This window comes from Trichosurus vulpecula, chromosome 3, assembly GCF_011100635.1.
Source record: "Trichosurus vulpecula isolate mTriVul1 chromosome 3, mTriVul1.pri, whole genome shotgun sequence".
NCBI lineage: Eukaryota > Metazoa > Chordata > Mammalia > Diprotodontia > Phalangeridae > Trichosurus > Trichosurus vulpecula.
This window is the reverse complement of record NC_050575.1, coordinates 200,579,138-200,591,343: the sequence shown is the minus strand read 5'-3', so window position 1 is coordinate 200,591,343 and position 12,206 is coordinate 200,579,138. Positions and strand designations below refer to the sequence as shown.

Below are 12,206 nucleotides of genomic sequence, written 5' to 3'. Positions count from 1 at the left end.
CTCTCTCAAGTCCGAGCTTCTTCCTAGTCCACAGCCCTCCCCCTTCCTAAGACCTCTTTCAATATGAAGTCTTTGGTTCTCACAGGTGCTGGTCCAGGTGCAGATCTTCCCTTGCACTACAGCTGAGCAGGGCAAGACTGAAAGAACCCAGCCTCCCACCCCCACTCTCCTCTCATTCCCTCTTCATCCTCACTGTACAGCCTCTGCACATCAAGTTTAAAAGAAAACATTCTTCTTCAATTGGATGGGGTATGGAGGGATTGTTACAAAGAGAGCTGGAGTAGGATGTGGCTTATCTTTGAGCAGGGACACAAACCCTCCCAGAGCCTTCTCACAGGAGAGAGGAGAGCCCTATGAGGATAGGGCCACCCGCCCCCTTGGGCAAGAGACAATCTGGCCAGGAGCAGGATGACTCTGGATCAAGGACATCATCAAAGGTACATGGGCGCGGGGCAGGAAGCTGCTGGTCTAGATAATCTCTAAGGTCCCACCAGTTTTAAGATTCACTAGATCATGAGATGATGAGCTGAAAGGGACTGAGGTCATCCAGGCTCACACTCTCTCATTTTAGAGGTGAGGAAAAAACAAGCTGGGAGAGGTTATTTAATTTGTCCAAGGTCACACAGCTAACCTGGGTCTCCTGAATCAGAGACCAACGGTCACTGGACTACAGCACACAGTAAGTGTGACTTGTCTTCAAAGTCAACAATCATTAATTAAGTGCCTATTATGTGCTAGGCACTGTGATAAGTGCCAGAGATACAAAAAAAGGGCAAAGATAGTGAAGGAACTAACAATCTAATGGGGGAGATAAGATGTAAACAACTATGTACAAACAAGATAGATATACACATATATGTACATATATACAGATTAAGTAATATACATACATATGTGTAGTATAAGAAACTGGAAATATTTTCAGAGAGAAGGCACTAGCATTAAGGGATCCAACCGAAGGCTTTTTGCAGAAGGTGGGATTTTAGCAGAGACTTAAAGGAAGGCATCAGCTTTGAGACAGAGAAGCTTCTTAAAAGGGAATTCAACATGATGAAGTAGAATCAGTGGAACTTGCAATAAAATACAATCTCTGTCATTACTGACTCTATGACTGGGACTGGGGAAATCAATTAATCTCTCTGAGTCTGTTTTCCTCCTCCCTAAATGACAGCATAGTACTCCATGACTTTTAAAGGGGCTTCCAACTCAAAAATCCATGACCCCATGAACAAGTGGGTTCAGTAAAGGAATCAAGGGTGAGCTTCATGAATGGGCAGCACAACCTTGAAGTCAATGTTAAGGCTTTACCACTAGCCCTTCTCCAAGTAGAAACGGAATAATCAGCTTTTTTTTAAATGAATGACCACTCTAAAGAGCCTTCATCCCCTTGCGTCCCCTCATCCCTTATACCCGTTTTAATCACAAAAAATAAAAGTGCAGAATGGATTTTAGAAGCCTCACAAAAGGTGGGAGTTAAGTCCCATAGCCGAGGTTGGCACTTTCAAATGATGTTGGGGTCATGGTACAGTGTAAATCAAGGGTGGGGAACCTATAGCCTGGAGGCCATCCCAGCCCTGAACTGTAAATAGTAAAAGAGTGGATGACAGATTATGTCTTCACTTGCAAGTGAATTGGAATTTTAGTGAAGCAGAGTCAGCCTCACTCTCTCTTCTGGAGTCCAGGGGCAAGACAAAAAGTCAGGATGACTGGCAATGCTCCAAGATGCAGAGAAAAGTCTTCACATGCTTGGGATAGATATCCCCTAAATCAAGAACAGATTTGAGGTCCATCAGTTACCCTCAATCTGGTTTCACCCATCTGCCAGGGCAACTTACCAGGATGTACCCTCTGCACCTGCTACAGCTTCTTGGAGTCACAGATAAGAGTAGATTGACAGGTAGACACTAAAGGTGAATAAGAGGCCCTAAAAAGGACTTGGCAAACCTCTAACTGGAAAATCGCTCCATAGACCTATGACCTCTCACCATCACCTCTCTCCAAGAGCTTAACCTTTTCCACTTTTCTCTTTGCCAGATTGTTGCAAGAAATGTTCCCATTTTTATGCCAATGTCTGCTGTGAGGCATTAAGCAAGTTCCTTCAATTCTCTAAGACTTACAATTATTCCTACTGAGCTTCCTTCCAGTTCTAACATAGAATATTCTAAGAGTTCTTCCAATTTTGACATTACAGGATTCCATGACTTCCCACTTGCCCATATCTGTGAACCTCTACTTAAAAAAACAAACTGCCCTCTTCCCACCACATTCAAAAAGAAATTTAAAGATCATTTCTCTTCAGAGAGTACCAACTTCACTGTTCAACCTGAAGGTAAAGCATGGAGAAGGAATTCTTTAGTCCTACCTTTTTTTCCAAACCAATTAAAACCAATTCACAACATTTCTATATGACTTTTCAACAACTGATTGGGCAGAAGCAGCCAGGTACAGCCAACAAACAGCAAAAGGCACTAGATTTAGTCAGGAAGCCTGGTCTGCTATTTCCTCCTGTGATGGACAGGTTTACCTAGAGAGGTAAACCTCTCTAGACCACAATTTTTAATCTTGTATAAAACAAGTGGCCCCTTCTGCCATTCTATAAGCCTATTCTTTTCTCGGAGTCTATGTTCAATGGATTGTGCTTGATGGTCAAGGATTTTAAAAGATGAATAAGGCTGGGTCCCTACTTTCAAGGAGCTTTTTATAGCCTCTTTATTATGGTTATTCTCAAGTGTGAATCTGTTCTATTGTTATTCAAATAATTATAAAATGTCGGAATTCAATTCCAAGCAATTCAAGTGATACTTATTTAGCACCTACTATATGAAAGTCTGGGGATTTAAAAATAACAGTTCCTGCCCTCAAGGAACTTTTATTCTACTGAGCTTTGTAGTTCGACCTTTCTTTCAAAAAGGACCAAAGACTTCAAGAGGAGATGTTACAAGTGAATTGGATTTAGGTGATGCAGTTGCTTCACTCTCTTTCCAGACTGACTGTGGAGCCAGGTGTGACTCAAACGCATATACAAAGAGGCAAAGGAACACAAAGGTACACACACGTCCCAGTCAATGGTGAAAGTAGATTTTGTACTTAAACTTTAGGTGGGTACCAGTACCATGCTGAGACAAACCAAACTTAGTCCTTACGCACACAGCTTTCAGACACTCACACAAAACCTATCCAATCCAATCCAATGTGCCCAGTCCCTCCATACTCAGCTCACATCTCACTTGCTCAGTGAAGCTTTCTTCGATTCAATCAATCCAAAATGCCGTCGTCTCTTTAGAAACCTCATCATTTAGATTTGCAATCTTACATTTCTATAGACCTATATCTTTTGGGGTCTTCACAGCAACCTAAATCAAGTCAACAAGCATTTATTAAGCACCTAATATATAACAGGCAGGGAATAATCTCCACAAGACCCTACAACTGGGACTTGATCCAAAGTCTTCCTAGTCTAAACCAGAGCCCAGGGCTCTTGCAACTGTCCCAGAGAGCTAATTACAGTACCACCTGCTGTCCTGAAATTCACTATAATTTAGTTTCACGTTAGTTACCTCTTCCTGTGTTTATACCTTCACAACTAGATTCCCAGCTTGCTGATAGTAAGGACCATGTCACACTTCTCTGTTCCCAACGTGGACCAAACACTGGTGCCCCTGTAAAAGTGGGTGTTCAAATCTCTGATCAATATCTATTTTTTACAAAATCAGTTAATAGAAGTTAGAAGAGCCCAGTTCAGCTCTTTAATCCCTGCCAAGTCATTAAAAGGAGGGATTACCCATACATCTTCCAACATAACACCAGGAGACAGAAGGCAAATCCCCCAAGCAGCCACCAGCAATTATAAAGACCAGGAAGTCACAGGGGCAGAGACAAGGGAACAGAATTAACTTGCAATGGGGCCAAAGTCAGTGCTGGTCATACTAGACAGCTATCATAATTAGCAGGACTGATAATAAAGCCCCCTATTAATGAAGACAAAGAGCAGGCTGGTTTAAGGGATCCTTCCTGTTAACACAAGAAGAGGAGAAGGTAAGCAAATCTCTCTGGCTAACAACAACTCCAAACGTGTTCTGGATGCAGTCTGACACCTGCATAGGGGACTGATGTCAAAACACAGAGATGGCAGACTGAGAATTCAGGATTGAGCACCAGGATTTAAATGACTAAAAGAAGAGAAGATATGGAAAAAACATCATTTATTTTCCTCTTTTCCATCAAATCTGTGGAAGGAATACTTACATAGATAGGATGATACCCAAGTATCCTTTTAAATAAAGACAGTGCCTCATCCCCTACACAAGAAATCAATTTATATTTGCCTTAGTAAAACATTCTACAATTTGAAAGGCTGAAATAGGGAAAGGTTCATTTTCCTAATTATGCTTTGCTTGAAGTAATTTAAAAAACAAGCATGGCAGAATGCTTGAGTTATAAAAGATGTGAATTCAAATCCTGACCCTTACTAGCTGTGTAATCATACCATGTCATGGATCTCAGTTTATTCTTCTATAAAATGGGAATAACACCTATGAAACTCAAATTACAAAGTTACATTAACAATCGCAATCTTCTACTCTGAAGTGGAGGCTAATCTTTTTAATACCAATACTCTTGGGGTGATGTGTCTACATGACACGCTACTACTGAAATGTCTGAAGAATTAAAGTTGAGAATCTTTGCCCAAAAGGGAATGGAGAGAGGGGCAAGGTTGGGCTAAACCAACCATAACACATCACAAACAAGAAAAGGCTAAAAAATATTTCAAAGAAATGTATCACAAAAAGAAGAGGGGCTGGTCACATGGTATGAGGACAGAGAGCCCATGTACTCCAATCATGATATTAGGATCTCATAAAAAGGGGGGAAGAAAACTTCCTCTCACCCCACTCCAGATGCTGGGATAGATCCCCTGTTGTAAACTTCTGGAAGGAAGTAGACAGGAAGGGAGGGAAGCAATATGAATTGTAGGAGGAAATACCCATAGCAATGAGACTAGAGATCCATCTGGGATTTTTGTTTGTTTGTTTCTTGGAGAGTACCTTACCTCACAGGGTGATTCCCAAGCACTCAAAACAATGTCTGGCAAGTAGTAGGTGCTCAATAAATATTATCAAGCTCAAATGAGATAATGTATAACGTGCTCTTCCACTTTCAAGTATTACACAGAAGCCAAGTATCTTGTTGCTAACATTACTACCATGAGAATTAACAGAATGTACGTAAGCTCTATGAGGGCAAGGACTCTCTCACTTTGTATCTGCATCCCTAATGCCTGGTATGCATACAGTAAAAGTTCTTTATAAATACTCGCTGACTGAATTTAGAAATTGGCTTGGATTCCCTGATTCCTTCCAGGTTGGCCCCTGGAGAGATGTAAGGAATAGGAGAATGAGGGTGGCAGAGAAGGAAAGGCTGAATGGTAGAGAAGGAAAACTGGACAGGGAGGTGGAAACCTGTGTTGTTGGAGGCGTCTGCCACTAACTTACTAAGTGCCTTGTGCAAATCACTCGGCCCCTCTGAGCTTCAGTTCCCCCATTTATAAATCAATAACAGCCAGATCTTACATAGCTAGCTTTAGGATTTGCAGTTTTACTTTACATGTTCTCTCATCGATCCTCAGAAATGACCCTGTGAGGTAGGTGCTGTCAGCCCCATTTTACAGATGAAGAAATGGGCTGATTAAGGTAAAGTGACGTAAGGTCACAGAGCTAGCAAGTGTCCAGAAATGGATTTGAATTCAGGTCTTCATAACTCCAAGTACCACACAACTAAGTACCTCAGGTAAGAAGGCTAAGACTAGATGATCCCTTCCAACTTTAAATCCTATTATCTAAGACCAGCTTCCAAAATTCTTGCTATTCTTTCTTCACAAGAGATACAGCATATTAAAATATAATGAGCCTTGGACTAGGAGTCAAAAAGCTAAGGGGAGAGTCTCAACATCGCTCACTATTTGACCTTAGCCAAGTCCCTGCTCTGAGCCTTTCCTGATCTATAAAATGAAAGGACTGCCTAAATGATCTCTTAAGGCAGGTCCCTTCCTGCTGTATAGTCCTATAATTCCAAAAACTACCCTGGGATTTAAAATTCACCATTAATGAGAAACTTGGCTGAATTTTTTATTCAGAAACAGCCAACTTTAAATTGAGAAGAGTTTTTGTTGTTGTTTCAGGAGAGAAAAAGATGCCAACTCCCATGCTCTCCTGGCCTTTAATTGAGCCCATGCCTCTCAGAAGAAGTTGGTGGCTCCTAGCATTGATTGGTCAAGAGCTGAAAATAAAAACAGGTCCAAGGATGGGAAGCTGTTTGCCTGCCAGATGGCCAATACCAAGGTCTGAAAAGCTACTGCTCCTCCTTCCCCCACCAAGCAGCAACGGTCTGCTTCCTCACTGGAGACTGGCTCAAACCTAAGCCTCCAGGGGCTCAAGAGTGCCCTTTGCTTTTCCCCAGGAAAATCATCCTTCCAACTTGCAGCTGCAGCTCCCTAGTTCTGCACCCAACTAAGAGGTGGGTGGGTATTAAGAGCAAGACCCACCCCCTACCCCTTCTAAGCCCATCATTAAAATAGACTAAGGCTTCCTGGGAGGTAAGGGGGGAAGTAAAGTAGCAAAGGTCCCTGGCTGGGGGAGCAGTGCAAACAGAAAAGTCAGGAAGGCTGGAGATTAAACTCCAAAACCCTCCATCCAGGCATTTACTGTCGGCTTGTCTGTCTCTCATGCATAAACACATACTTCCTCAGGGTGCTAAACAAGTACCCTCTTGTGATCTCTTAAACAAACTCTGGACTCAGAATGTTCCACTGGGCAGCTAAGAACTAATAAATCATAAGACATCCAGAGAAAGGACTCACAATGAAAGGTTCCCTTTCTAAGGCTGCCATCAAAGTGAATGAAATTCAGAGCCAGATGACCCTGGTTTCTAGTTCCAGGATCACCACTAACTGGCTCTGTGGTCTTGGACGAGTTACTTTCCTCACCGCCCCGCCCCACCACACCCCCCACACCACACACACACACCCTCAGTTTCTCTATCTGTAAGATGAAAGGGTTAAACTGAATCATCATTCCAAGCAAGAAGTTACCGTGAAGATTGGCAGAAGAGGCTTGGCCTCTGGGATGTAACTAATTTTTAAAATATCTGAATGGAGGAGCGACAAGACAAAAAGGCAAATACTCAGCAAAAACTCTGTCTTTTTAGCTGTCGACACGAACCACAGGACCTAGGGTCAGCTAAGTAAGTCTGTTCCTTTCTCCTTTCCCCCGGGAGTTTTACCATGGCCCTACGGTAACCACAAATACAAACCAGGAGGGTCAGAAAACCTGGGGAAGGGTTTGCCCTTCGCCTGTCCCTGGGTGCTCCCGGCGTTTTGCTACTAATGAAAGCCATCAGCCAGACACTAAGGGAGCAAAGACTAGGGGGAAGTAAGGGGATGGCTCCAGCGGGAATTAGCGACCTCCGGCCCCAGGTTCCTAAAGGAAGCAATGCTCTCCTCTCTTTCGATAAGGTCTGTGCCCCATGCTCGGGTTGCCCTACAGCCACCAGCTCTATACGGTGTGAGTCCATGTGGTCCCGGGGGACCCTGTGCTTCAGATCCTCCTCTCCCCAATCCTCCCCGCTCCGGCTCCCCGTTTTTCTGCGATGACCTCCCAGGCCCCTGTGCACCTTTCGGTGTTTTCTCACCCCTTGACCGGCCCAGCCCAATCTGCGGTGCAATGACCCCTCTCCACCACCACCACCCAACCTCGGTCCGCAGCCCAGATCCAGCTCTGCCTCGCGTCTTTGCCACTGCCCAGTCCCTTGTCCAGTTCCATGACTTCCAACCGGGACCAGCCGAGGTGCTCGGCCGCACCGCTGTGTTTGCCCTGTCTCCACACGCGCGCGCGTGTGTGTGTATACACACATACACACACACGCGTATCCCTCCCCCACCCCTCACCAGCCCTGCCCAACCCCGGTACTGACCGACTGCAAGAAGCGCAAGGTGCCCACGTAGTCCCGCTCGGTGCCCAGAATCTCGTTGAGGACGCAGAGCCGGAGCCGCAACTGGCGCTCAGAGTCCCGAGCTGCCGCGGCGGCAGCGGCGGCCGGGCCAGAGCTGGCCACAGTGGGGCCAGGGCCGGGGGTGGCCGTGGGGCCGGGGACCGGCGGCTCCAGGGGGCCAGCGTTGCTACCACAGCTGCCGCTGCTCCCGCCCGCGGGCGGCTCCATGCTCGATCGGGAGGCTGGCGGCCCTGGTCGGGGGACGAAGGAGAAGTCAGGAGCTGTGCTGCCCCATCCCGGACGGGGCGCGCCGGCTGGCCCGGCTAGCGGCTACTCCAGTGCATGGTGCGGTGGCGGCGGAGGCGCGAGCAAGACTAGGGGGCGGGCGGCCGGAGCCCCGGGAGGAGGAGCAGGAGGTAGAGGAGGAGGAGGAGGTAGAAGAGGAGGAGGCGGCAGCAGCCCAGGAGAGGGGCTGGCCCTCGGGGCTCCCAGACAGCTCGGCCCCCACAGCCGCCAAGGGAGCGTCTGCCAAGCGCCACACCGACTTTCAGCCGTAGAATCAATCTCTCTCGCACTCTTTCTGTCTCTTACACACACGCCCAGAGTCTCAGTCTTCAACGGCTTGATCACCAAACCACCCGGTACTTACCAATCTCCGACTTTCCTTTCGTAATTATTTAAAGGTGTAAAGTCTTGAAAGCCCCAGGCCAGAACTAAAACCTTAACTTGCGGGTCCGACCCACCCCGCCCCCGCCCCCCCACGCCGAAGGTATCAAAAATACAAAACACGGAGTTAGAATTCCGCGTGAAGCTCGAGTCTCGGCTGTGGACGCCCACGTGAGAAGTGCTTGCTGGAGACAGCGAACTCCGGTAACTGCACATGGACCCACGGGGGCAGCCGAAGACACCCTACCCTCCCCCAGGCCCAGCACAGCACTCCTGTCTAATGATGCAAATCCTCCCCACCGCCCCTCGCCCCCGCCCCCGCCCCCGCCCCCGCCACTCAGCCTGGGACGCAGTTCTCTTCGCCCCCCTCTCCCCCCTACTCCTACCCCCACCCCCACCCCCACCTCCGCTTCACGGGGACACACACACACACACACACACACACACACACACACACACTCACAAACACACACACACCCCGGCCCCAGCCCCTTGGACACACGCACACGCATACACACTCCAACTTGCTCTTTAGAGACTGCTGCCAATGCAAACCTACCTATGGGATTTAGACTGAAAGGCTTCTGCCGGAGGCTAATTTAGTTCTTGGGACTCCCCAAGTCCCGACGCTCCATCATATCGCAGACCACCATGGGGTTATGGCAGAAATGTTGGCTCTGGAGTCAGAGCCTGGGGCTTTGCTTTCCGACTGTGCTACCTTCGTGACCTTGGGCAAGTCATTTTGGTGTCTCTGGGCCTCGGTTTGCTCCTGTTGAAAATAAAGGGATTTAGCTAGATGGCTTCAGAGTTCCACCCAAGCTCTATTTTCCTCCGGCCTTTATACTCCCTTCTATTCCCAGCCCAGACTTTGTAAATAAATACCCATCTTCGCCAGCCCCTTATCCTTTGCAGATTTTTTTCATCTTTTCTTTTTCATCTTTTTCATCAGACAATTAGCTAGCATTTTTTTAAGCACCTACTATGTGCCAAGCACTGTGCTAAGCAATAGGGATACAAAGGAAAAAAAGTCCTGCTCTCAAGGAGCTCAGTTTATTGGGGATTCTCATGCAAAAAAACTATAATGCCAACAAGATATATACAGGATAAATTAGAGATAACCAACAGAAGGAAGGCACCAAGATTAAGGAGGACTGGGAAAGGCTTCTTGCAGAAGGTGAGATTTTATCTAAGACCTGAAGGAAGCCAGGGAAGCTTGGAGATGGATGAGAAGGGAGAGAGTTTCCCGGCATAAACAAAAGCCAGTAAAGTTGGCAGAGATGGAGCGTCCTGTGCAAGGAACGACAAAAAGGCAAATGTCAATGGGTTGTAGAGTGATGTGGAGAGGAGTAAGAAGACTAGAAAGTTAGGAAGGGGCTATTTTATGAAGGGCTATCAAAACCAAACAGGTTTTACATTTTATCCTGGAGGTAATTAGTAATCACTGGAGTTAACTGAATAGAGGGCTGACATGCAGGGTCAGACTTAAAACTTTAAGATCAGTTTGACAACTGAGTGAGGAATGGACTGGAATGGGGAGAGACTTGAGGCAGGGAGACCAATCAATGGGGTATTCAAATAGTCCAGTCATGAGGTGATGAGAACCTGCACCAGGGCAGTGTCAGAGAAGAGAAAATGGGCGTATTGAAGAGAAGCTGGGAAGGTAGAAAGGACAGGACTTGACACCTGGTTGGATATGAGAATTGAGAGAGAGTGAAGAGTTGAGGAACACAATTAGGTTTCCAGTCTGGATGACTGGTAGTATAGTAGTGCTTTTGATAGTAATGGGGAAGATAGGCAGATGGGAGGTTTGAGGGGAAAGATAATGAGGTCATTTTGGAATGTGTTGAGTTCAAGATGTCACTGGTAATCCATTGAGATATCTAATGGGCAGCTACAGATGGAAGACCAAAAGTCAGAAGTTAAGGTTGGGTGAATAGATCTAAAAATTAGCTACATAGAAATGACCATTGAAACCATAGTAGCTAGTGAAGTCCCCAAGTGAGATAGAATAGAGGAAGAATAGGGCCCCAAACAGAGTCTTGGGGGACCCTTAAGGTTGGCAGATGTGATTTCAATGAATATCCAGCACAGAAGACTGAGAAAGATTGGTCAGACAGGTAGGAGGAAAACTAGGAGAGAAGAGCATATCAAGAAGAGAATGATTGTCAAAGACATTGTCAAAGGCTATAGAGGAGTAAAGAAGGATGGGGTAACACCATTCTTTGAGCTTTCTCAGTAGAAATTATTGGGGCTTCTCAGATAAAGAAAAGTAAGTACCTCTCCTTACCCTACAGTGATAAAAAATAATTCATGCTTTCCTTAAGCAAAGATAAAAGTCGGGTTAGTTTAATTGTTTTTGTCCCAACCAATGAGGTCATCAGTGTAAAGTGCTCCCAGTGTAGAGACCTCCTTCGAGAATGCAGATTTGCAATTTAGTCTGAAAGTTTCCTGTGGCATTGAGAGGTTAAATGACTCCTCCAGGGTTACAGAGCAAGTGAGTATCAGAGGCAGGACCGAAATCCAAGTATTCCTGACCTTGAGGCCTTCCTGTGTCTCTCATCCTAGACTCCTCTCAATAAGCATAAGACCTCCAGATCAGATCTCTATTCCCCTAATAAGCAAGTACATTTTAAATTTTTGCCTCAAACATAGAAGGGGGGTTGGAGGTAGGGCAGAGAGTAGCACAAAAAACCAGAGAGTCAGAAAGTCTGGGTCCTAGTCCCAGCCCAGTCTGGCTATAACCTATTTTGTGACCTTGGGCAAATTATTTTCCCGCTCTGAAGGATGCAGAGATGATCGATTTAGAGTTAGCTGAGCCCATAGAGGCCATGGAGTCAGTTCAGCTCCCTCATTTTACATCTGAAGAAACCAGCCCAGAAACATAGTAGCACAGGTATTAAGTAGGCCAAGTGGGACTTTGACTCCAAGTCCATTTCTCTTTCCAAAATACCACCCTGCCTCCTTTCTCTCTCTCTCTCTCTCTCTCTCTCTCTCTCTCTCCCCCCACCTCCCCCCGCCACCTTGCTGTTATCCGACACCTTTAACTACTGTATAGGCAGGCATTACTTGAGTTGGAGGGGCAGAAAATCAGTATATGAGAACCGAAGTATAATGAGCTTCTATCATATTTTTGAGGGTCCTTTAGCCATTTGCTGATAATTCTGCATAGAGTGGAAAGTTACTTTAGCAAAACAAAACATACATTTTGGAGAGGCTAGGTAACAGTAGATGGAGGAACTGGGCTTGGAATCAGAAAGACTCAAATTTAATTCCAGTTTCAGACACCAGCTATGTGACCCTGGGCAAGTCATTTAACCCTCTTTGCCTCAGTTTCCTTATCTGTAAAATGAGCTGAAGAAGGAAATGGCAAACCACTCCAGTATCTCTACCAAGAAAACTCCAAATGGGGTGATAAAGAATCAGAAATACTGAACAGCAGTAAAACTTCCCTGAAACTTAATTACCTTCTCTGTAAACTGAACATAGCTGATAACAACAATATATCCGTGGAAGGGGCTAAAGGACAAAGGATATAGGAAGAGCCATCTCTTTCC

At 45.9% G+C, this 12,206-nt stretch overlaps 1 protein-coding gene across 1 annotated transcript in view; it reads right to left on the bottom strand.

The window, feature by feature from the left end:
* Positions 1 to 8,362, bottom strand: part of PREX1 (phosphatidylinositol-3,4,5-trisphosphate dependent Rac exchange factor 1) — a 230,121-nt gene extending 221,759 nt beyond the window's left edge. The window contains exon 1 of the mRNA XM_036749156.1: positions 7,969 to 8,362. Coding sequence (XP_036605051.1) covers positions 7,969 to 8,214 — 246 coding nt within the window. The 5' untranslated portion in view covers positions 8,215 to 8,362. The remainder of the gene's footprint in view (positions 1 to 7,968) is intronic.
* Between the last annotated feature and the right edge of the window lie 3,844 nt (positions 8,363 to 12,206).